At 35.9% G+C, this 27810-nt stretch overlaps 1 protein-coding gene across 1 annotated transcript; it reads left to right on the forward strand.

Moving 5' to 3' along the window:
- Positions 1-1700: 1700 nt before the first annotated feature.
- LOC123699519 (paired box protein Pax-1) lies at positions 1701-27369 on the forward strand. The gene is made up of 5 exons (XM_045646487.1): positions 1701-1828; positions 23784-23937; positions 24758-24890; positions 25187-25429; positions 25762-27369. The coding sequence occupies exons 1-5, from the start codon at positions 1720-1722 to the stop codon at positions 25840-25842; spliced, it is 720 nt and encodes a 239-aa protein (XP_045502443.1). The 5' UTR covers positions 1701-1719; the 3' UTR covers positions 25843-27369.
- The last annotated feature ends 441 nt before the right edge of the window (positions 27370-27810 follow it).

The raw sequence follows: 27810 nt of genomic DNA on the forward strand, positions 1-27810 counted from the left end.
TGGATATCAATAGCAGAATAAAACGCTATTACAAATTAAAACTTGATACATTATGAACGTTCGAGGTGAAAAAAATTTAGAGAATAACAAATATAGACAGCAGGAATCAAAAATTTCGTAAAAGATTTTGTTACTTTCTTGATGGAAATCGAGACACGTGCACATAACCTAACAGTTTGCCGCTCGGCGGGTCACTGATTGTTTTTTTGCAACGCACGATGTTATAACGAAACAAATGAGTCCACTTAAGTCTACCAAAGAGTTAAAAATCCCGGTAAAAAATGCGTGTAACTTCTTACCCCTGTAACAACAAGCCCCCCGCTCCCCTATAGCTAGAGATAGAGAAGGCATATGCACCTACGCATTTACCTATAGGTATCTAATATCTATATCTAATACCTAGGTATACCTACCAATAGGTATCTAATTTTTATAGTTTGTTACAATTTTAATCTTAGATACCTATAGAAACCTATCTAGGTACCTACCTACTCAAACCTGTCTACTGAATCGAGTTTGATGAAACTGTAGGCATATTGCTTTCTTTTTTAGCTCCTTTGATCCTTTCCCGTTCCTACAGCCAGGCAATTTCCTGAACGTCGTCACATCACGTCGCGACACTAAAACAGTAGCAAAAACGTCTTAATTACGACAAATACTTGCGATACGCGTAAACTTATAAAAAATACTGTTAATTACCGCGCAAACAACAAAAACTTATGTTTGAACCCGCCGCGGGCGCACCGTACAAATTGCTGAGCCGCAAATGATGCGCATCGCGGCTGAGCTCAAAGCGCCGCTAAATATTGTACCATTGAGGAATTTCAGTTGAATATGATTTTTATTTGTTTTTGTGTGTGGTTTCGGTGCTAGTGGACATTTTGATATCCTAGATTTAAATTCTAATGTGTTACAACTTACAGTGTAAGCAGGTAGGTAGGTACCAATAGGTATACCTAATGAATGGGATGAATGGTATAGGTAGGTATGTCTTTCATACTGGCACCTATTAAAGAAAATACTATTTTTCATGAATAAAATTTTACTTAACTTACTACCTATATAGGTAGGTAGGTACCTATCCCTGCATATTGTACCTAAGTCTGCAGACTCTGGACCATGTTCATTATGAGTTGATTATCAACACAAATTATAGATACAATATGATGGTGTTATTTGTAGGTACCTATTGTGTGCACGAAACAACTTAAATATTACCTAGTAATAATCGAGTTAACATAAAACTATCGTTATCCATTGAAACCTCAAAATTCAATTTAAAAAACTTAATTTAAAAACGCATTTCATATCAAAACAATGAAACGATATCCTTATCTTTCCGCCATAAAGTGTTAACATAATTATTAGCTTACATAAAATATCAATTACAATTCACTTACACCGCACATAACACTATGTACCGTCCCCCTCCCCTCAATCGACCGCAACCAACCAAACGAACAAACAGTCACGCTATCACACTCCACCTAAAACTATTTCCACCCCTATCACCATAGACACAAAGTTCAAATCATTTTCTGAAAATAGAGGAACGCAGCACGCTTCAAATAGAAGGCGATACGGAAAGGAAAGCGCGGGAAATGGAGCGTTGCGATTGGCCGTCCGCGTCCAATGGCGGAGTAGGCGGAGCGAGTGCGCGTGCGCACGGGAGCGCGACGCGGCCGCAGTCGTGCAGCGCTCGCCGCGCGGGACGAACGTATGGTGCGCGAGTGGTGTGTGTGTGACATGATGCTGGGCGGCATGGATGGCAAGGAGTACGGCGCGCTGCACGCCGCAGCCGCCGCCGCGGGATACGCTATGGAGACTGGTGAGATGTTCCTTCATCACGTTTTGTGAAAAGTGCCTTTGAAAGGTTTCTACGTACCTACGTACTTTCATCTTGGTGACTTTCACCATCGAAGAGAGCCACCACAGGAGGAGAAAAGCTTTGGTTATACTGATAAATGATAACGAAAACTTAAGAAACAAACAGAAAAGATGATTAACTTGAAATACCTAGCTAAGTTTGTGATGAAACTTGAAAGATGAATTTCCATTGTTTTCCAAGAGATGCAAAGCAGTCTCACTAAGTTTAAAATTCATTATTATATATTCTATAATCTTAACATTATAGTTTCCAAGAACCTAGTTCTAAATAGCTGCTGTTCTTACTTCTTACATGTTAGGTACCAACTTCCAGTAAAACTGTTTGAAGGGTTAATGTGCAATTGCCAATATGTACCTACCTACCTATCTATGTCTTATAAACCTATATTGTAACCTACCTAAAAAACTTCATTTTTCACACCACCAAAGTTTTCTTTCATATTTTACCTATCTACGCCTAAGTTGGTAGGTATAGCTACATGACTACGTGCCAGATGTAAGATGTTGAAAGTGAAAATCCCTCGTCCTACTTCATAGGAAGTTTATAAAAAACCTACCTAGGTAGGTAAGAAATGTAAGATCGGTTAGATAGGCAATTAGGTAGCTTTAACTCTCGGTTTAGTAGTTAGGTAATCAATTACAGAAACACCACAAAAAGAATGAACTTTCTGTTCAAAAGTTTTTGTTTCTGGTAAAAACAAAAGAATTAAATTTCCTAATATAAAGTAGGTAGGTACTTATAGTTTAGCAGCCTTAGCTAATTTCCTATACCTCACAGTTTTCCCCGCGTTTTTCCGGTCTTATCGTGATGATATATCCTTCCTCTATAAATGGACTAGGTACCTAGGTACTACCTACCTACCTTTCTAACAGTGAAATTTCTCAAATCGGACCCGTGCTCCCTGAAATTAGCGCGTTCCAAAGAAACAACCTCTTCAGCTTTATGATAATTTAAGTACATAGGGTCATTGCGCCTGTTCGCGTCCACCTGCCTATTCGCGTCCATTTTGCGGACATCTTTTAGAAAATTCACGAAAATAAGTATACTTTAAGTAAAATTGTAATAAGAAAAATTTCCGATAATACCTCAATGTATAAGAGACATGCACACATATTCAAAATATGCCTGCGGACCGCCTATCCTATTTAAAAAAATATTTAATTTTGGTTATTAAACGAGAGAGCTAAAACGCGCGGGATTTTGAAAAAAAAAAAATAGTGCGCAGCGTCGCGTTTGACGGTAAGTATCTTATTGTTAAATGTGAATTTTTGAATATGTAACTGTTTCTTTACTTTGCTAACAAAACATGGAATAGTATGGATTATAAATCAGCTTATTTCTTTTACAATTAATAGCTAAAATAAGGTGGACGCGAATTACTACACCGAATTTGTACAACTTCCATTTTGCGTCCACGGTGGGCGCAAACTATACCTATAGTGCATAACAATAGAACATATTGCGTCCACATTGTTTTTCATTACGTAGCAATGAATTGTTTGTTAAAATATGTAATTTAAAATAGATTGTAAATTTTTGACTAAGACCACAAGTTGATAATTTAAATTTTCATTCAAATTAGTAAATTTTGATGCAATTTTTTCATTTTAAAAAGGGTTTTCTGTGAATGAGACTTGATCATCAATTTGATATCCGTCCGTTAGTATGTCCGTCTGCCGGTCTTTCTTTCTGTCAAGACCCTTTTTCTCAGTAACGCGTGGAGGTATAAAGCTGAAATTTATATTGAATACTCAAATCTACGGTCCCTTGAAGCAGTGAAAAAATCAAACTTATAAGCAAAAGATACAGCCGTTTATGCTGCAAATTTTCGCAAATTTCGTCATTCGCAAGGGAATCAAAACCTGCAGGGTACTTTACGTGAATACGAGACTTGAAGTTTGGTACGAAGCAACGTCTTATAGCACAAATAAGGGAAACATTGAAAAAATAATCATTTACAGTTAGAACATACGAAAAAAACAGGTTAAGGCGCTGCCCTGAGCAAGCATTTCATTCCACTCACACACACACGCCGCGCCACAGCTGCAGCCCGACGCCATACGCGAATCATTACGAAAGGGCCTCGGCCGGTAGTGTCGGTACACAGGCGTTCACGCACACATGCGTACGTTTTTGGTTTGGGAATAAGAATTTGCGATTTACACGAAATCTATTGATTGGACTAAAAAAATAACACAGTATTATCTTAGTATGTTGCTTGTAGAATTATTTGCCGAAAAAACAGAATGATTGCATATAGTTTAGTATGGTTTTTAAGCATCAAAAGATTTTTTAGAGGTACCTTTGTGATTTTTTTCTATCGAGTAAAATAAGTTGTATTGTGTTTTCAACACACTATCTAACTAGTTTATCTCCTGAAGAATATCATATATTTATCTGAGATTTTTTACTGCAGTTAATCATATACTTTAAAGCATTATTATTTAGCAGCAAACTCGCGTTTTGCTCTACTAGTCACCTTAATACGGAAGCCTCGATGTGCAAGTCCCACTCGCATTTGGCCGGTTTTTATTAAATAGCTATATTCGTAAATAAATAATTCATTAAAATCTATTTTTTATTTGCATTTATCTGATAAAATATCACCCAATACACTCTTAATTCCTTTTCTAAGCTGGTGGACGCGAACTGGTCCACGGGTGGACGCAAACTGGAATTTTTGGACGCGAACTAGGTAAAACGCCTAATTCTGCTATTTGTCTAGATAAATAAAAACCACATGATATTTCCAACACAATCGAAAGTAAATCTTAAAATAGACTATATAATGAACACGTTACATAAATTTTGCGTTGAAATTTGTTCTGGAACATTTTTATTTTCTCCTTCAAACTTTCCAACTGCACTAAGTGGACGCGAACAGGCGCAATTACCCTAGGTAGATACTAGATAGTAGATATCTACCTATAGAAGTATCTATAGATATTGATGTAACGAATCGAATGTCTGCAGGGGCCAGGGATGCTCTCTATTCTGACTAAAACAGAAACTGTTAGATACTTTTCTGGTCGTATCCTTTTCCAAATTCTTTAGGTACCTATACCTATTTCAACAAATTTGTTTTGGTACCTACTTCATCAAATATTTGGAAAACCATCAGCCTAAATCAAGTTTTTGCGCATAGCAACACGATTGTTTACCTACCTATATGTAGGTATATTAAATATGTGTGTTTTAATAATTATGCCTAATAATGAATGAAAATAAAGTAAATGTTGGAATAGTTTAGAGAACCAGGAACGCAATGATAAAGATTATCACGCTTATATACCTAGGTAGGTATTAGCTTCACCTGTAGGTATGTTTGTATGTTGTAAACTTATCAAGGATCAGTGACAATACAATTATTATTTCATGAGATTTTTAGTTAGTAAAACTATAGGTATTATTTGCGGTACAAAACCTTCCTACGATTTATAAAAAAATATGGTGGCTGTAGGTAGGTGGCCGTGGATAAATCCGAGAGGCGAGAATGGTATAAGAAAATGCATGTTCTAACTTCTAGACATAGGTAGGTACCTAACTATGTAGGTAAAGTACTGAGGTAAAGTAAAAATAAATATGAATACATAAGTTAGTAATTTTCATCCCTATTTTTGAAATGAAATGAAATGAAATGAAAATGAAATGAAATGAAATGAAATCATTTATTAGGTACACCACATTGACACATAAAACATAAGTAACAAAATTAAAAAAAAAAAAAGAACAGAACGCAAAACAGAGAAAATAATAATAAATTTGTGTGGCGACCTAAATGGTGAGGCCCTCAGCATATGTCATGCCGACATGGTCGGCATAACGCTGGTTTTCAGTGCCCCCCACAAGACAACAGGGCAGAAGCCCAAAGTGTCCCCTAACCGTGACTATTACTAATAATACCTATACAGGAAAAATAATAAATAGATACTAAATAGAAACAAAATCCTCTACAGAATTATACATACCTATGAACATATAAAAACAAAAAAATTATAATAATAATAAATAAAAATAAAGAGAGAGATATATATATATATATATATATATATATTTGAAAATACATATAAAATAACATAATAAATAAATAAATAAATGTATATTAGCCCTATATACAACGCAACTAGGCTTGTTTGACGAATTCGTTTATCAAGTGTGCTTTATATTTATATATATTTAGCAAAATAAAGGTAATTTAAAAAAAACGCGCGAAAGAGACGAAGTTATCAATAATTTTAAAAAGATTTTATACTATAGCCGTTGATACTTGCTTCCTTGCATGATGCAATGCATAGGTATATAGGTACTTATTCCAAAAATGATATTTATCTACATAAAAAAATAAAATAATACCTATACCTAGCTTGGTGTAAATTCTCATACCTAGTCTATGCTTTAGGTTTTTACGAAGTAAAGTTTTACAGAGAACTGGAAAATCACTAAAAATCATTTGTTTGGCACATCTCGCAAAAAAGGATTTTGTGTGGCATATTAAAGAGTAGGTAGGTACCCAAATGGTTAGCTGTAGGGGAAGTGGGCCCAAAGGGGGCACCTTACCGGAAAATTAAAAAAAATGAAGTTTGAAAAGAAGTTAAACCATTTATTTTTTTGCAAAAAGTTCCATTACTTAATACTTTTGAATGCTAAGAGGTTAAATTTGTCAAAAGTTAAAGTATATAATAATTATTAACAGATTACTAACAGCCTACGATTGCCTGCTTTGCCCGAAGGGGAGGCCTAAAGCGGGCTTTCGTTTAGGGCAAAACGGGCAGTAGTTGGGTAAAGCGGGCAGGCCTGGATTTAAACAGCAGATTTCAAAATATACAGCCACAAATAATATATATAATAAAAAGAGTAAAAGACAAAAATATTTTATAAGTTATGTATTTCAAACAGTCACACAATTATTTTTAATTAAATTATATGAAACAAAGGAACTTAAAAAAATAAAAGTCTCATATAATAGTCTCATTACAAAATTAAAAATAAATTTATAATTGTCATTAATGATGAAACAAATTATAAAGGTCGGCATAACATGTGAACGACAAGTAGGTATTTAAACAAAATAATTCCTAAAATAATGTACCTAATAGGTAAGTATACAAGTTCCATAAATTCTTGTTTAGACAGCCCGTAAAATAAAGAGTCCACGTATTCCAAAAGCTCCATATCTTGTTCCGTAGAAAAGACAGTAGTAGACCTACCAAGCTCATTACACGAGATGTCTTTGCATTGTCGTTCTTGGAATCCCATATTTAGTTGCTCCTTTTTTGACAGGTTTTCCTAACTCTTGCACTTCTCGCATTGCTTGCTGCATAATTGAGCGTTGCCATGAGGCTTGTGAAGTTTTACGCTTATATTTACTAACCATCTGAAAGGAAAAAGCAAATTAACAAAAGAATGTATGTGTGTGTAATGAATGAAAGAAAGAATGTAAGTGAATTTTAGCGGACGGGGTAAAGCGGGCGCGTGCCCGCTTTACCCTGCCCGCTTTGCCTTTTTCGACATAATATGAAAGGTTCAGACGAAATTCTAACATCAAAATTTTTAGACACGTGGATTTTTATGGAACTAAAATACGGCCAGATAGCCACTTAATAACTTACAAATTTTGGTTAAAGGATTGTGAACACCAAAATAAAAAGAACTCATATCACATACCTTGCAATATTTTTCAAAAATCATCGAAAAACATTTATTTGTTGCAGCTTGTAAATGCGTGCTCGCAAGCGAATCGAACGACTGCCGCGAGGTGGCAGGGGTGCGGGGATCGTGCTCACGAGTCGCGCGCGCGCCATTATTTAAAATTCCGATACTATACTGAGTGCCCGCTTTAGGCTCTGTGCCCACTTTAGGCCTCCTTCCCCTACCATCCCGTGACTGTGCTTGGCAAAAAATACATTCGTGAATTTATTTTATTTAAATGTAAAATATAAAATTAATATACAAAATATTAATTTTATATTTTAGTACTTTACCTACTTATGGTTTATTTATTACATAAACTAGATTTCCGTCCGGCGTTTCGCCAGCGCTTAAAGAAAAACCCGCATAATTCCCGTACCTGTGGGATTTCTGGGATATAAAGTAGCATATTTCTTATTCTGGTTTTCAGCTATCTACATACTAAATGTCATTGTAATAGGTTCAGCCTACTGAACCTATTATGTTATGTAAGTATATTATGAACCTATTATGTTACTACTTCACAGAAATACTTACCTATAGTATTTCTGTGAAAGAGTAACAAACAATCATCTACCCTCACAAACTTTCGCACCCTTCTAATACATATCTAGATATTATAAATGCAATGAAAACTCGGGCGAAGCCACGGGCGGAAATTTAGTTTATAATATTAGTAGGATTATGAATTTATGGTTACTGGAATGTATTCATTTATTACACCTTTAGTTGTTTACAAAATTCACGTCCGCGTCGCGTCGGTACGAGCGGTGGTAAGTTAATAGGTAGATAAATATAGGTACCTAGGTACCTATAGTTATTACTAAGCTTTCATGTAATTCAATTTACTAACAATTTAGTTGCAATTGCAATACAAAGTTAATATCAACAACGCTATGCAAAAAAATATATACCTTATGATATATTACTTAACAATAGAGGGAGCTAGTGACGTGCGAGTTATCGCTGTCGATAACCCGCCGACCCACGATAACTGCGCTGCACTATACACGATTTCTAACTAAAACAGGTAATAAATATCGATAAATCCCACGCGTATTGTTAATTGATTGTTTGTTAAAATAAATATTTTTATTTGAGAAACTAGCTTATTTTAACAATTTATAGTGTAAATGGTGGACAATTTTGTTTTGAGACTTGTGACCTTCATTTATGTCGCAAGTTTGTTATATTATAGGTAGGTAGGTACTAAGTTCTAATAAGTTACTCAAAACTTGTTATTTATAAATTTACAATACAATTCTGGGGCCGTACTATTCCCATACAGTTTACGCCGTGAATTGAACTGACTGGAAAATTCATTTATTACCATAATTAACCATGGCTGGTTATTGCGATCATAATATGAATTTGGCAGTCAGTTCAATTCACGCCGTTATCTGTCTGGAAATAAGAGGTCATACCTAGTACGACCCCAGCTTTTGTTTTAAGTATTTATGAAAACAAGTAAATAGGTACCTAATATTTGTATGTACCTACTTACGAATAAGCTGGCGATTGTAAAACAATTCTGATCCATTTCGTGAAGACTATTATGTCTTTAATTGGTTAATGTTTATAAACATTACAGAGCATTTATCAAAATATAAATGTAAATTACAGATACAATAATCTGGAAACGTAAATTATGACGTACCTACTACCTACAGCAGCAGCTTTTTAATTGCGCAGTTGTACGTTACGTTAAATACCTACTTAATTTTATGTTTTACGTCGGTTGGAGTCATAGGAAATAGGATACTTCTAGAAACTATACCTATTTATTTTGTGATGAACACAGTTTTCAAGTATTTTTTTGTACTTACATAATTTATGAATATGTAGACAGTATAATAAATTACATAGGTTATCAAATATCCAGTGCCTTAGAATGACTTTTCTATATTACAATTTGGGACTCATTTCGTATTAAAACGCGAAACTATCTGCGCAATTCCCTTAACTCTGTGAGAACAAAGATGTACCTAGGTACTACCTACTAAAACTAACATCGATGAATTCTTCAACTCATTGCATCACTGGACAATAGGAATCACTTTAAAATACGCATAAATAAAAGTCAAATAAGTCAACATAATATCATTCATCACATTCGTAATCCCAATTTATAGTAACGTAATCAAATTAAACGCATGACTAGCACGCGACTCAATGAGCGCGGTGTGACCCGCGGCGACTCGGTTATCGACTTGACCTTTTATCGATATTAACGTCACATCCCTACTGCTGATTGTTTAACTTAAAATATCAAAATATGATGTTGGTTCGTTGATTTGTGTATAGTTCAGTGTTTGAAAGGGTTTTCCTGAGGTTTCAGTAAATAGCTTCAGCACATACCTACCTACTAGCAAGTTTGGTCGGAGTCATTTCATTACCTACTGATAAGTAGATAGGTTCCATTATCGTATTTTCCAAAACACCGATCTGATGTAGGTAAGTAGTAGGTAATCTATTAGGTAGATTAATCCGAAAGTTAAGTTCCTTTAAACTTTACGGATTGTATTATTTTAAAGAAAAGTACCTAGGTGCCTCTTCACCAAATAAAAACCCGGAATAAGTCGCGGGAAAAATTAGGTTATTTGATTGATAAATTGCGTCAACGCCGCGAATGTAGGTAAGTATTTTGCGTGAATGGTACCTAGATATATAGAAATTGCTAGATGCTGCATAATGTTTAATGTAATGAATAGGTACTATGCCATTTTAGAATAAAACTTGATTAGAATAAGATTGATTTAGCCGACGAAAAAAAAATTGAATTAGGTACCTAGGACTCTAGGAGACTTTTTTGTAATTTGACAATGTTAACTACACTACAACCAAACATTTAACACAATTCAAAGTCAAAAATACTTTATTTCAATGCATAGGAATATAAAGAATGAAAGTACAAATAATATTATAATACAGAATAACTAACACGCATACTATCGCAAGTTATCGGGAGGTTATCCGCGCGACGTCAGCGCACGAGCCACGGCTTAATTACTGGTTTAATGAATTCTAGCTTTTATTGTGTTGTGAAATATGTATGTACATTTAAATACTCATTTTTAATAGTAAAAATGTTATAGGCGTTACATACTGTAACATACAGTCAAATCTCATTGCCGGTAAACACGGTAGGTAACTAAGGAGTGAGGACGTTGGTCAAAACCACTTTAATCAGAAACAGTAATGTTTAATCACTGAAAATATTTATATATTATCAAATATTTTAGCTGAAATTTGAATATATACACAACGTGCAAGCAGGTCGCTGTTTAGATACCTACCTACTTATAAAATTTGTTTCCGTTTGAGTGGAAAGCACCCTAAAGCCGCTTCCGCGGCACTCGCCGGCTGCTGTGACCAATATTGGAAATTAAAATAAAATTAAATGATTAACAAACCATTAAAAAAAAAACACAAGGGAGCCAAATTTATTATGTGTTTGCATATATATTTAGCGCACAATTTACCCTTAGCTTGGCACCTATACTTATATTAGGCATGTACCTACATTGTACAACGTACATTACTAAACTTTTTAAAACATAAAAACCTTTAAATCTATCGCTCATGCATAACTGCTTTTTAGAACAACTTTAAATATCCCGTTACTAAAAGAAAACGCCTGCAATCAAACAATATAATAAAGGAAAATAAGCCAAGTTATCGTTAAAAGCCACAAACATCTGCGTGTTTGCCGTCTCTGTTTGCGGAGCGCCCGGCAGCCAAACACACGAACACGGGCTACCGAACGGCCTACCTTATGTACTCTACCAAAGGTGCCGTCCGTGACAAGAGGATATACAAATAGAAAGGAATTCAGATTGATTTAGAGTGATTTGTCTAGACGGAAGATATTTTGGGGATTAAATAGGTAGGATAAGCGTCGCCACTTTAAAGGCCTTCCGAACTGTAGATTTGTACCTAAGTTGCAGATGAACAATTGTGTTATAAGTACATTTAAAAAGTGCTTTTGGTAGAACTCAAGTTATTAATGGATAAAAGTTTGATAAAATTTCTTTTCTTTTGTGGTTAGAAGTTTGTTTTGTTCCTCCATTCCAATCAGCAAAAATCGCCATGCCTATATTCATCTTCATTATACAGTTGGATCTGAAAAATCATTCTGTAAATTTTTCAGTCATAGGTATGTAGTATGTACTTCAAAATTAACAGACTATTTATCATACCTTTTTTTACCGTCTACGCAAAACTGCAGTCTCTAAACTAGTTTATACAGTAACAACAAATCTGTAAACACTCGATTTGTCCCGAAACGAGCGCCAGAACTAAATACAAATCCAAACACAGTTAAAGTTACAATTTCCTGTCAATTAGCTTTATTTAAAGAGCCAATGTTTGACGAGTGATATTAATTTTTATCCATAAAGCTCCTTGTATACAATATTCACAAGTATTGCTCTAGAAATAAGGTTGAAATTGTTCTGCAAGTTTGTTTGGCAGTGTTTCGTTACACATAACATTCGCCGATTTTAATATTTGAGTTTGCAAATCGGTTTATGTGTTGTTTTTGTTGTCGTCTGGCTTCTTGATTTATCTTACGTTGGGATTAAAGTATTTGTACTTTTTGATGGAAAAAAATTAGCAACTGTCACTGTTTATTCTTTCATAATTAATGTTGGAAGTTTGGAACATATTTCAAAAAATTCCATCGTTTCTTTTCCATTTTGTTCTAAAATGTTTTGAACAGGTTTTGAAATTAAAAATGTATCATTTTAATAAATAAAATTGTTTGCAGGTAAATTTCTTAATCAATGTCTTTATTGTAATCTCAATAGGCACCTATACCTACACCTAGTACCTAGCTGATATGGATCTACTCACTCTACTTATATAAAAATGCCATTGCGCTGGTATACCTAGCACTTGAAAAAGGCTTGACCGATTTACATTGATTTTAACTTAAAATGTTTGTTTATAGAACACATACCTATTTAAGCTTCATTGCGACGAAGTTTTGTTTCTTAAAGCTGTCGCAAGAGCTCGTGGTTACAAAAAATATTTCACCAAATAGCTACATCATGGGCCATGGCTACATCTACATAAAATGTAGGTGTAAATAATGGAAATTAAACAACATTCGTAAATATCTTTAACGGATTAATCATTTGCGAAGTGTAGGTACTACATCATAAAATATGAAATAGACAAAAATAATTACAGCTAATGTACCTATCCAGTCCGTGTTCCATAAATATTTTTAGATTGGTGGTGTGGCTCCACTAAGCCGCACATTCGTGTACAATGAAATGAGCCATTAGTGAAAAACTTTACGCCAACCAAACACAACATTTGGACAGGTTGTTGTTTTAAGATGGCGGCGGAGAGCAGAGCAAACGCTACCGAAAGAGTATCGACAAATATTGGAGCATCGCTCTTGCGCGTCATTCATTTACTTGCAATTAGTTGGGACAATTATTTGGAGATTTTTAGGCTTGGTCACGTTAAGTTTAGTTTTTAAGCTATTGCATAACTTCTATTGCGGGCCTTGAGCGCGGGGACCGAATCGAGAAATTCCGTAACAAAAAAACCTCACGCTCCCCACTCCGACGACGGGCGGAGGTGTGGCTTGAAGGCATAGCATGCTTTACCGCGGCAGTCCCCGAGTGCCACACGTCGTTTTTTTATTGAGTTGGGAAATATTACATAGATACCCAAGGCTCCCGAGGTAAGGACCGTGGGCTATGTCGGATACCTACCGCGATAAAAACCCCAGTCTGTTCCTTCCAGCCGCTGCAATGATCGGATACCTCCGCGGGTCTTGGTAGAATTCGTCCGGGACCACGTTAAGATTGACCTCGATTAGAGGCTTGATAGGTTTTAAGGAAACTTTGTTTATTTCGATTTATTTAATTAAGTGTGGGTGTGCTTGAATGAAGCTCGATTATTAGCATTGCTTTTAATTTAATTTTAATAAAGTAAATCCAAGTAAAGAAACAAATACAAGGAATAGAATTGTCCACTGTATGTTTGGTCATCTTATTGTCTTGCAAGAAAGTGATGTGTGGAAACTTTATTTGTAATGGCAGCGCTTTGTAAAAAAGTTTATCTTCTGATCTTCTTAAAGTCTCAAATAGGTAGGTACTTACCTGAATTAAAGTAGATAACCGACTATTAAATATAAACAAAACCTAGCATAGAGTAAATTGGCTTCTAAATAAAAAATAACACGAGCAAAGCCGCGGTTTCCAGCTAGTTACCAATAGAGAATATATCGTCCTTGCGGTACGGAGGGTACAAGAGGCACTCCCGCGCAATGTTTGCGCACGCATTAACGTGAGTCAACAAAATGGCCGCCGACCTCTCGTAACCCAATGACCTCTGTCCAGCGCTGTGCGTGATTTTAGGGGATTATAGTGTTTTGCTGTGTTTAGTTGAGTTGAGAAATAGGAAGGGTTAGTATTTGTGATGAACTTTAGACACGGTAGGTATACCTACGGGGAGGCGCCTAAAGTTCTGAAGTTCTCGAATTTTACGCTATCGATCTTTCTATCGAATCGGAAAATTTCCGATGGTTTTTTAAGAAGAAACATATAAAGATAATATTTTCTACAACGTCTTTTTATAAACTGAATGATTTGCTTGAAAACACACTGCTTTTATACCGAATTATTCATTTATTTGTACACATTAAAATAATGGAGTCAACCGACTTTTAAGAAGTTAGATTTTTGCTAAATTCTCACAAAAACAACTCGTAAGTACATTTCTGTCTATTGGCCGATTTTCCGTAACTAGGTAAATGTTTGTGGCTGTTTTCCAATTATCGATTAAGTCTAAATATATCTACAAATCAAAATTGCAGCGCCACTAATTACTAAATTGCCGTGAACCAACAAATTACTTCAGGTACCTAGTGTTTAGATAGGTACTATTATGCATTCTGTGCTTCAGGCACAGAATATTCGGATTGCAATAACTTTTCTGTCAACTTGGTGAAGCACGTGCTAGGTCGATATCGATAATTAGCGGGCCACAAATAGTCCCTGATTGGGGTTAAGGGCCAGCTGGGACACACCGGCACACGTCGCGCGCAGGAATCCCACACATTTCTCATACGCATTCATTTATCTTAATTTATGCGAGGATATGGAATAAATATTTTGGGCCAAAGGTGGAGATTCTAATTTACAGGAATAATTAGTACAATGCGTTGAGGTTACATGAATATACAACGTGGTAGACAGTTTATTATTCTCTTCAGCGCAAAGTATTTCAATGATCTTAAATCAAGGATTTTCAACGGATTTGTAACGAGATTAAAAATTAAAATAATAATAATCTAGCTAACTACCAGTTTTTTTATAGGTAGTTTAGATAGGTTTGAGATTATGAGGATGTTTGCCAACGGGAACGGGAACTATGCGGCCTGCGGGTTTTTCTTTGAAAACGTGGGTGACCCTCGGGCGGAAAGCTAAAGAACACTATCATGCTATACCTATAGGTACTACGATATCTTCTGTTTTCCGTCTACATTGCTTCTGTTTCAATCTTCAACCATAAACATAGGTAAAATCTCAATTAGTCAGCCGTCGATGAGCAGGTACTGGGTATCTAGTTACTTGGTCCTTCAGAGACGGTAGCTGTTTGTCGTGCGGTCCGTTTGTCGGCGTGTTGGAGACGTCGTGTGTGGTCCACGTGATGTCAGCGTTCGTATTATTTGTTTTGTGCACGGCAAATTGTATAAACAGTAGTTCTAATAACAATATTGCAATTATAGGTAACGTTCTAGTCCATTAAACAGATATGGAAAACATTGTCAATGGGGATTCGTGGATATTTGTATGCAGATGCTTTTCAATAGATTTAAATTTTTTGAAAAACATAATTAGGAAAATTTTAAGATATCTTTCCAAAAAGTCATTGGTCATTTTCATGAATTACTTACAGCTAAAATCTTAACGACACAAGTGATAACTGCGTTAAAAACAACCGACTTCAAACTTGCACTTGCAAAATTTACAAATACCTACAGACAAAAATGCTCATAAAATAAAAACTACTGGGCCTATCCGAATAAAATTTTTATGGGACCAATTCGACACCATCCCGCATCGAACAAAAAAAGAATCACGTAAATCGGTTCAGAAACCTCGGAGTAATCGGTGTACATACATAAAAAAAAAAAAAAAAATATACCGGCCGAATTGATAATCTCCTCCTTTTTTTTGAAGTCGGTTAAAAATGAATGGCCGCTTTACAGGTTACAAGTGTGATGCTCTTTATTTCAGTAGGTAGGTAGGTAGCTAGGTATGTTCAACTGTTCGCATTCACAGCAGAACTTTAGAAAGTTCTACCGTTGGCTGAATAAAAATTAGTTTAGGTACTAGGTACCTACTAGGTTGATTGTGTATAAATGAATAATGATTACAAGTATTTTCTATTCCTCCCCTTTCAATGCATAGGTACCTAATTTTCTAAACGAAATAGGAATATACAGGTACGATATGATGATATAATACTAGATCTTCCGACTTGATTTTAATATGTTGGTTGTGTGATTTTCATAATATGTAGATGAACATTGCAGTTCCAAGTAGGAATATTACACTGCTCCGCATCAAATTGATACTTTTGACCCCCCAGCAACAAAATTCCCAACCCAAATAACAACAACGCAACATATTATGTATATTATGTAATTACATGTAGGCACGTAGGTAAGTGAAATCGGTGGGCAAAACATCTGGTAATGGTAAGTGATTAGCGCGCCGATTGGTCGCGGGCTCGTAAAGCTGTAAACTGCTGAAATGTCGATAACGCTAACAAGGACGTAGGTTATGCGATTTCGATCAGTTTAATTAAAATGTTACTATTTTGAATATTATGTAGTATTTTGAATGGAAACTAGGGAGATAACTAATACCTTTGAATTGAAAAGGTACGGTTCGTTTTGTTATAGGTAGGTACCTACGTATTTTATTATAGCCTTCTTTGCACTTTATAACGTTGTACCACGAATAACTAACTAATTTCGTAGTTAGGCACTACGTTTTACCATTACTGTTCAATAATCTGTGGTTATCTTATATTACCTACCTCTACAATTATTTTGTACTTTAATGCAGGAGGTAGGTACCTATCATTTGTCGAATGTAATATATTATGTTTCACCGCTATATGTGATCCGGGAATCAGTCGTTGGAGTGGGAATGAAAAACCTTTGACTGTACCATGTGCATGTGATCCTAGGAGATCGCTGCAGATATATGTATAAATAAATAAATCATTTATTTTCACATAATAAATTTACAAACCAAAGTGACCCAGGCTCCTACGATATCTAATAACTGTTTTTCAATATTATATTGAACTTTTCAAAACAAAAAATTAACTGTAGAAAATAATGAAATGTGGATATAAATGAACAAGAATGTGTAATTTGACCATTTTAAATAATAACATTGGATGGTTAATCGATCTTCCATGCATACCGCAGCTGCAGTCCGCCAGTTTTCAAAAACGTTAGTTTAATATATTAAATAGTTTAATATATTAGATAGTGTTTAATTATACCTAAGTTATAACTATACATTTTTAACGAGACTCCAATAGGTCCACGGCTGAAAGTATTCGCGTAGGTACATAATTAATAATTTTATACTTAAATTAATAATTGTTGTTTGACTCATAATCGTAGAGCTAGCGCGCAAGAGCAACTTTTGTCTCCGCAACTATTTTGTCTCTCCCATCAACTCTATAGGAAGTTGCGTCGCTACGTGCGTGCACTTTACTAGCCCATAGCACAGATTAGAGAATAGTTACTGCCCATAGAGTTGATGGGAGAGACAAAATAGTTGCGGAGACAAAAGTTGCTCTTGCACGTTAGCTCCGTTTCAGGCGGAAAACATGCGGAAATACTTCAAAAATAACTTTTAAATTGAAGCTAAAATAAAAACGCAATAAAAAAATGATTATAACAGTTAGTGTTGCCCAAATGCAAGAACAAGACGAGACTTAGCCAGTCTTGGTCTTGGTCTTGCGCCAATACATCTGGTCTTGGTCTTGGTCTTGGTCTTGCGCCAATACACCTAGTCTTGGTCTTGGTCTTGGTCTTGCGCTCCCAGTCTTGGTCTTGGTCTTGGTCTTGCAGCAAGAGTCTTGCAAGTCTTGCAAGTCTTGCAATTACCTATTAGTCTATTACTATTTATTAAAGTTTACTTTAAATCTTAGAAAAACGTATTAGAATTGGAACATTGTGAGCTTGAATTAACATAGCCATAGTAAAGATCAAGCAGATTAATAAATAACTAGTAATGCGCATAGGTCCAGTTTTTCATATTCTTTGATACAGTTTTTTGCGTCTCATAGAATTCCTAAGCGTACCTACCTAGTTATACACCGAACTGTTACACCTAACTACTCAGTGAAATAGCGCTAAGTCCTAGCTGCAAGACGCAAGAGTCTTGCAGGCTATGTCTTGTTCTTGCTCAAGTCTTGCACGGTCAGTCTTGGTCTTGGTCTTGCTAAAAATACGCGGTCTTGTTCTTGGTCTTGGTCTTGCAAAAACGCAAGACGCAAGACCAAGACTGCAAGACCAAGACTGAATTTGGGCAACACTAATAACAGTCAATATAATGCAGTGTTTGTGTTCAGGAATTTTCTATGTTTGAGTTAATAAATAATATTAGCAGTGTCACACTTTTATTATTTACGGCCTGAAAATAAAATAAAAATATGAAAAATTTTGTTTACATGCGATTTTCGCTGAAAGATAAACTAAATACAACTAATAAAGAGTAAAACGAATAATTTATGAGTCGAATGCGGTGTTGTATCGACAACACTATCCTCTTTCATAGTGAGGTGCGCATTTTTTGGTCGATTTATCGATATTGAAGTTTTTAACCCATTGAGCCCCAAGTGACCCGATCGGTCCACGACACAATAGATTATCTATTGTCTGTGGTTCCGGGGCCTGAGTTATTAATGGAAGCAATAATATAAATCCAAGAGGTAGGTACATTTTTATGTAAATTCTGATAAGTAATGTGATTTTATTTTATTTCAATTTGTGATATTTTATTAACTTTTATTTGAATAATCATTATTGGTATAAGCAGGTTAGAAAAATGAAAAATATGAATTTGTAAAAAAAATATCAATTTGGCCTATACTGGGAATGCATATAGGTTTATAAAATGCTTTCTGAATCACAGAATATAATCTTAAGTGTCATATGTGTGAATCTCATCTAAACAAGATCATAATAAGATTAATTAAATCATTACAAATTTAACGTTTATTTTTTTTTCGGATTTGCTCTTTAGCTCTTATCTTATCGTAATTAAATTAATACAAGCAATGACAAGGAAGCAATAAAAACAAATGAAATTAACGATAAACAAAGACAACACTACATGTTAAATCGAATCTTTTTGAATCGGCTTCTTTGAATGCTAATTGGTTTGAGAGCGGGACGGCACAATACAGCAACCCGCGCGTCAGAGCGAAACGGGTGGCGAGGCGGGAAATATCTTTCCCGCGTCTAATTTACGACGCCTCTTTGACGTTTCTCCGTTGACAGTTACTAGTGTTTTCGCTGAATTAATCGCAACTTCTGAGGTTTTATATTACTCCAAATATATCGCTGGTCGCGTTAAACGCGCTCGCTTTGAGGCCGAACAAAGGCACCAATGGTTCGTTAACATTCTGAAACGCCACTAAAATATCATGTTTAATTTGAACGTTTATGCTTTTGATGTTTATGGTGTTTCCTTTATCAGTTGTGTATAATAAGACATAAAAGCGATAATTTAATCTTAATTAACACTTTTATTTTGTTAATAAATTGATATTTTTATGTGCGTGTTGTGATTTTATTTGGGTCACATTTTAAATTGAGTAGGTACCTAACGATATCAATAATTAAATACCTACTCATGAATATTTTTATTTATTATCTTGAACATACTTACCTATTATTCTTCTTTTCTGAATACCCTTTCGCGATGGCTATCTAATAATCTATTATAGGTAAACTATCAGCTTAAATCCATTAGCAATAACGTAGGTACCTACATTAAAAGCAGTGGCCTACCGCCTTAACTCCACTGTGTTCCGTCGAGCCGCTTTCAGTGATGACCTTGTGATGACCGACGGGATCGTGTTATTTTCTAGACATAATATTTTAATATTTAGATAAGTAGCTTATTTGTGAAAAGATAGGTAACAAATATGTTGAAGATATAATCTGTGACCAGTGACTTGGTACCTAATAACATGAAATATACTTATACCTAACGGCTAACGCTAATTAGGTATTCAGTCATCGCAGCCATTTCAATTTTACATGTAAGTACATCCGTACAAAATGAAATATTATGAATGATAATATTATGTTCATGATATTTATATTTTCTAAAAGACTTTTTAGAAAGGAAATACAGCATTTTTTTAATACCTATGTCCTATAGAATATAGATACATAAACAAAAATTAGATACAAATAGTTCGAATCGATATGTTTTTCTTTTTATAGGTTAAAGTACCTAAATCATAAATATACCCAGTACCTACCTATCCCAGTATCCCTTCCTTTCCTACTTATATTATAAATGCGAAAGTTTGTGAGGATGGACATGTATGTGTAAGTGTATGTTTGTTACACTTTCACCCAAATAATACTGAACCGATTATAATGAAATTTAGCACACATAGGTATACCTAGAGGGTAACTCGGATTAACACATAAGGTTTTATCCCGGAAAACCCACGGAAACGGAAGTTATGCGGGTTTTTCTTTGAAAACGCGGGCGAAGCCGCGGGCGGAAAGCTAGTATAAAATAAAGTATAGAATATTAGGCCTCCCGCGACGTCGGCGCCTTTGCACTGAGAGGGCGGGGCTCTTCATAGAACCGCACGTGCGTCCTCCGGCCTTTGTGACAATTTGCATGTTATGCACCAGTTGCATTTGTTGCTGTTCATTCATAGATTTTAAGTTGGAGGACGTCTATGTATCTAGGTGTAGAAAATATCAAATGTGTACCTACATGGAGAATCAAGAATGGTGATTCCAATACTCAATAGGTAGGCAGGTACCTACCTATAGTTAATACGGCAAACGCAAAAAATTATCACAAAGTTATCCACATAAATGTCGATTTACTAATGTTAATTCAACTTTATCAAATTACTTATACCTTTACCATTTTGTGATACCTTCTTACCGATCTAATGCAATAACTTATAAAAGTTACAAATATAACTCCATACTTAAACACTACAAAAGTTCTCTTTTTCAAAAAAAAAAAACGCATATTCGCAGCAAATTGGCGCGCATTGCCGCAGCCATGTCAGTGGGTGTGTTCTGGCCACATGTGGACGTTTGCAGGCCATTCATCTTGCCGGCTGATTAAAAAATAGATAGCCATAACGTGATGATTTGTTAATGAATACAGTAATCGGACAGCTATATTTAAACGTTTTAATAAATACGTTTGGTATAAACTATAAAGAATATAATTTAAGCGTGATTCGGTCAATTTGAAATGAAATTACAGAATACAGGACTTCGCTCATCTAAGGACCTATACTTACTTCTTAAAACGTAGGTGACAAAAAATAGTCATAGTATACTTTGTTCACTTTGAATAAGTGCTCAAAACACAGGTTAAACATGATAAATCGATTTGTAAAGCTTGGTAATTCTCCTCCCGTTCGGATTGTATTGCATCCGGCTGTCATTTTGACGCGAGCTGTCACATTACGACACGCGATGCGCAAGCCATCCAAGAAGCAATCCGTAGCAATTAGTTAGGTAATGATCAGTGTTTTGTGTAAGGTCGGCCTTTTTTATTTGCATTAGAGGGCGGAATTATTTGTCGCGGTATTTCTGAATATGAAAGATTCAAGCCTTTTTTTAAATACAAGTTTTGTTACGAATTAACCCACAATCTGTTCAACCGATTTAATAAATATGTTACCATTACCATTAGAATACCTACTATAAGTTTATTTAGTTACCTAGGCATATATTATCTGTGCCTAGGCTAAATATCACCTAAATATATATTTTCATTTTTATTCCGGTCCAAGGCGGGTAGCCGGATGATACGGCTATCTGTAACATAAAGAATTAAGGTACAAGTCCGAGACGGGCCGCAGACCGCAACCGCAGGCGACACTGTGGCTACCGGCTGCGGTTACCGCAATGCTGCCTGCGGTCGCTATTCCAACTGCGGCTGCATGCCGTGGCTGCACAATGCACAGAACGCAAAAGTCATAAGAATTCACCAATTAAAATATAAATAAACAAATAGTTGCCATGGCAATAATTGGCATTTGCATACTGCAGTCTGCGGTCGCTGCGCGCCGCGGCCGCACGCTGCGCGTTGCGTCTGCAGGCAGCAGTGTTGCCGCGCGCGCGAATCAATTTCATAGATGTTCATAGAAACAAGTGCTGTCGCTTGCAGTTTGCTGTTGCAGTTTGCGGTCTGCGGCACGTCTCGGACTTGTACCTTAATGATTCAATATTTATATTACGATTGACTGCATTAAATTGTTTAATCTGTTGTCCTTGGGCTTATGAGATTTGCAATCGATATTATTGGAGACTAGCTGTGCCTCGCGGTTTCACCCGCATTGCTCAGCTCCTATTGGTCTTAGCGTGATGATATAATATATAGCCTACCTCGATAAATGGGCTATGTAACACCGAAAGAATTTTTCAAATCGGACCAGTACGTAGTTCTTGAGATTAGCGCGTTCAAACAAACAAACAAACTCTCCAGCCTTATAATATTAATTTAGGTAGATAATGAAATTATTAATTATTAAAAATTTTAATATTTATCCTTAGGTATGTCATTTTCTTAAACATAGGGACATGGAATCAATAAAAATTTCCTTTCATTTCCCTATACCATAAGCTATACCAGGGGGTTGCGGAAGAATTCTAACAAATACCCGCGGCCCCATCATTAAAGCGGCTCGAAGGAACACAGTGGGGTTTTAGTCGGTAAGAATCCGACATAACCCACGGCTCCTTCCCCGGGGGCCGTGGGTATCTTTGGAAGATTTCCCCACTATAAAAAAAAAAGGTCCAAGTACATAGCAAATTACTTTGAATTTTGAGAACATGCTTCAACTTGGATAAAATGAATTGAAAATCGTTTGTTTTTAATTTTTTTTTTTCTATATTATTTTAATTTATTCGTAATCTCCGCAAATGAACTTTTCGTTTTACAGTGTTTGTAACCAGATTCCTCCAAAACGGCGTGGCCGCGTTTTATGATTTTTGTATATTCAGCAGGTCTGGAAATATGGTCGTAAACTATTTTTTCATATCCTTAAGTGACCTTAAGTGAAGAGTTGAGGAAACTATAGCAGTTTACGAATCAGCTGAGTTTAGGTGTCAAATATTGTAGCAACCAAACCAACAAAAATTCAAATTATTTTCATAATTTATAAAGGCGAGGAATTCTCTAACGAAAAGAGCTCACATTTTGCTAATGAATATGAACTATTTTATCCATACTGAGTTTCAATAATAAAAAGGAGTTGTTTGTTTTGTTACGATATAACTCAAAAACTATTGGATGGATTATATAAATTGTTTTACTATTAGAATTCTTTATCTTTACCTAGTAATATTATATACGTAGGTTGAGGTCGGTATAAAGGGCCCTTTCTTTAGGTACATTTTGCATTTAAATCTTACTACAATATAAAGACGACATGTCTATATCTGGATTTAAATCCATCTCCGTGTTAAATTCCTCACCAGCCCACAATTACCACACAAAAGGAAGACGCTCGATACATCAGCATCTGTCACCGTCCACACGTTAACAAATTGTCGCGTAAATACTGCACTCGGAATTAGACTGCTATATTGTGTGCAATTAGTGTTCTGTGGTGTTAGTGGGATGTTAGATTAAGGATTTTAAACGTATGATTGGTACATTTATAAGTTCTTGCTTCTTATGTTTTTCTTAAAACATTATCATCTCATTAATAAATAATTGTTTGATACTATTTGAACTGCTCATAATCGCGATTCTTCAGCTGTTTGTATATACAGGCTGTTGCGTAATGAGGATAACTTAGTATCTGGAGACAGAAGATGATGTGACCGTCCAAAAAAAATATTTTGGTGTTTAGTAAAAGTCTGTTCTTCGTTAGATCGCACGAAGTTATTAGCCTATTTCCATACTCAAATGCTTTTTCTCCACAGATCCAAATGCAAACGCAATGGGAAGCCCGATGTCGGGCGCGGGGGGCCAGCAGTACGGCGAGGTGAACCAGCTGGGCGGCGTGTTCGTGAACGGCCGCCCGCTTCCCAACGCCGTGCGCCTGCGGATCGTGGAGCTGGCTCAGCTAGGCATCAGGTGAGCTTGTGTATTCATATTACCATAAGTAATTTGTCGTTACTTTGTTAGGATATTGGCCTTCTAAAGGCTACTCACGCTAAGACGCTGGCCAAGTACGCTGGTAAATGTTATCGAAGTTTTTAATTTGGACATGACGGTTCCTTGCGACAGTACATTAGTACATTTTATTTCATCAAAATAACGTAGGATGGCTGGAGTGATGTTGAAAGAAAGTACAATTTATGCAAATTGTGTCTGTTTGTTTGTCTTTCTTTTCCGTCGCAACGGTACCTGCATACTTATGATTTTTGTCTCTGGAAATATTAGGAGGTTAAAGAGTGATAAAAGCTACTTATACCGCGATAAAACTTCTCATTCCCATAGAGATTTATATGTAAAAGGGGTGACAGACGTACGAGTAAGTACGCGAACTTGTGGCTCGACGACCTTTTTCGCTCGTGTGTCACCCCAAGTACGCGTACTTAAAAACCGTCGAGTAAGTTCGTCGACGATCCAACATGTTTGAAATTTTACTCGAAGCCCGCCTTGGCTCGCACGTCTGTCACCGCCGCGAGCCGAGTAAGTACGCGAACTTTAAAACCGCGACTTTAAAGTTCGTACGTCTATCAGCCCTTTTACACGAAGCCCGCCTTGGCTCGCACGTCTGTCACCGCCGCGAGCCGAGTAAGTACGCGAACTTTAAAACCGCGACTTTAAAGTTCGTACGTCTATCAGCCCTTTAAGAGCTAGTTACTAGTGGATTATAGATTAAACCATAGACAGACAAAAATAGTTAAGGTATAATAAAGAACCCAAATCATGTTGTTCTCTCTTCCAGGCCGTGTGACATCAGCCGACAGCTGCGCGTGTCTCACGGCTGCGTGTCCAAGATCCTGGCGCGCTACCACGAGACGGGATCCATCCTGCCTGGTGCTATTGGAGGCTCTAAACCCAGAGTCACTACGCCTAAGGTATGGTATTCATATAGTAAGTAGTGATAGAAGAAAAAGTAGTAGAAAAAAAATCGTTTTCGTAGTAATTGTAGTAGTTAAGTAATCAGTTTTAAAGTCATTTATTAATTAATTATTTTTAATTTCTGTTTTTTTTCCAACCTGATGCATCATGCAATCGATTGGATTTCTAGGATAAAAAAAGTGGCTTTTTGGATTATATTATTTGTGTTTGGATTATAAAGCAGAATTAAAAGAATTTTTGAAGTTGTCCCTATAATATACTTACAAATGCAATAACAACATCACAATCCCAGGTGGTGTCCTACATCAAGCAATTAAAAGCGAAGGACCCGGGCATCTTCGCGTGGGAGATCCGCGACCGGCTGCTGGCAGACGGCGTGTGCGACAAGTACAACGTGCCGTCCGTGTCCAGCATCAGCCGCATCCTGCGCAACAAGCTGGGCGGCGCGCTGTACCCCGTGCCGCCGCTCTACCCCGTGCCGCCGCAGCGCTGCTGGCCGCTGCACCAGCCCTACGATTACTATGTGTACTTGCAGGTTTGTTTCGTAGGTTTTTTTTTGTGTGTGTTAAATAGATTTAGATTGATTTGTGTAGGTTTGTATCAGACCGGTACATTTTATGTGATTGGTAAATAGTGAAACTGTCTAAATTTCAAAAACTCTTTGTATCTCGCTTGTCCTATAATTTTAACCCCGTTTAAGTCTAGTTATTTGTATCAGTTTAAATTACAATTTAATGTCTGCAATTATTTATCTCTCTCTTTCTCTCTCAGCCTTTCTCCGTTCACTGCAGGACCTTCTCACCTGCAATGCAATTTTAGACTATCTATATGTATACTTAACATATAACTTAATTTTTCTCCCCCCAGGGCCGTCAGCACGCGAACGCGCCGCACCTGGCGCACCCGCACCAGCCCGCGCCGCACCACGCGCACGCACATGCACTTTGACAAACACCCCGCCCGCCCCACCAACCCCCCACACGCCCTGCACAAGCAACGCCAACGCTCACACACACATCGATTCCAACGTCAAACATGACAGCTGTCACGTCAAATATGACAGTTCCAAAGTCAAATGTGACGGCTCCCGCATCAAATCTGACAGTTCCAAAGTCAAATGCGACAGCTGTTCCGCCGAATGTGACGTCAAGTTTGACAGCAACGAATGTGACGGCGATCCCGTTGAGTGTGCCCCACGCTATGTATGGGTTTAATTATAATCGAGAGGCAATGAGCTGACATCAGCTGTTTGTTATCAATAATTATTGTTATAATTTATGTTTTGTTTTAATATGTGAGCACTAATAAAATACAGGTTATTTTATAAATGTGTTTGTATAAATTGTCTGGTTCGTAAAATTGATATCAGACCAACAACATGTCCTTATCTTTGCAATGTCTGTTCATATAATTAATTCTATTACACTGATTGTATCGATCCGAATTAATTAGACTTATCTGATTATAAACTTTAGATTATTGTGAAAACAAGAAATAATCGAGAAATGAATAGTGAATGTGCGGGCGGGTTATCGTGGGACGGTGATACCATATTAATCGATTGTACATTTTGATAAAAGTATTAAGGGCTTGTACATATTATCTACTGGTGTGTAAGATTATTGTTATAATGCGTGTATTGCCACGGAAGTGTGAGGTGATAGCTATTTGAGTCATATTGTTTAACAGTTAGATCTTACCAGATAAAATAGCACGATCGACTATTTGAGTCTTCTTCAAAGAATTATAATACTAAAATCACAAATGATGCTTTTATTTTGTTAAAAAGAAATATACTGGTCCAGGAAGAGTGACAGAATAATGTACCGTTATTTGTGATGAACGACGTTTTCGTTAGATAATTTCGCTATGATTAATAAATTTTTTATATTTTTATTACTCTTGTTTAATTAAAATTAAACGCTATTCTAATAAATTAGCGAAATCAAGTGGTTTGGCCATTTTTACATCTGGTAGATAACTAGGGACTAGATTATAACATTTTGAGCTATTACCTGTGTCATTTTCGAGGCGAGCTGGGTGCAATTATGTATATAATAGTTTTAAGTTGTTAATAAAAGCGATTATGGGTACTTAAACTTAGAATCTTGGCATATCTCTTAATAATTTATGTTAAGATTATTTTATTATAACTTATTTCTTTAAATAAACGGTTAGTTAAGGAATACTAAGTAAAAAGCCTTAAATATTTAGGGACTCGATTAAATTGGGATAAAAATCGTTTGAGTTTGTACTTATTAATGTGAAAGTCGTACTTCTTGTATATCTTTCATGTACTTATAATTTGACCAACGAACTTTAAGATTAAATAAAATGGCCAAAAATTGTGAAAAGAAGACCAATTTTATTTAAAATGTGTATAGTTATAGTATTATGTACTTATTAAGTTATTATTAAGAAGATTTAGATTTAAGAATGGTACTTATCTACGAAATAAAACTATCATTTATTTAATAATGTATTTTATTTAGAACAGCCCATACTGAGTCCCTTCCTTCCTTAGTTATTAAAACACAATTTTCAATGTTTAGATATATATCTATACCTACTACATAGGTAACTACTGACGCTCTTTCATTTGTAGGTAAGTAAGATTGTTAGTCCATTGAAAAGTTACATTTTTTAGGCCTAACCTTGCGTTTTTTAGAGGACGCAATTTTATTCTTTTGATTTGTAGAATGTAGGGGGGTCAGTGTAAAGCTAAAACCAATTTTGCGGGGACGCCAACCTTGTCCCACGGCCGCCATCTTGAAAATAGCGGTTGAAATGGTTTTTACGATATATTTTCTGAAAAAAAAAATTGTTAACATTACATACCTATTTGTTGCAAATTAAATTCTCTACAACTAAGGTCCAGTAACTTTTTGTCGTAGTACTAAAATTAAAAAAAATATA

The sequence above is a fragment of the Colias croceus genome, chromosome 18 (assembly GCF_905220415.1).
Source record: "Colias croceus chromosome 18, ilColCroc2.1".
In the NCBI taxonomy this organism is placed as follows: Eukaryota; Metazoa; Arthropoda; class Insecta; order Lepidoptera; family Pieridae; genus Colias; species Colias croceus.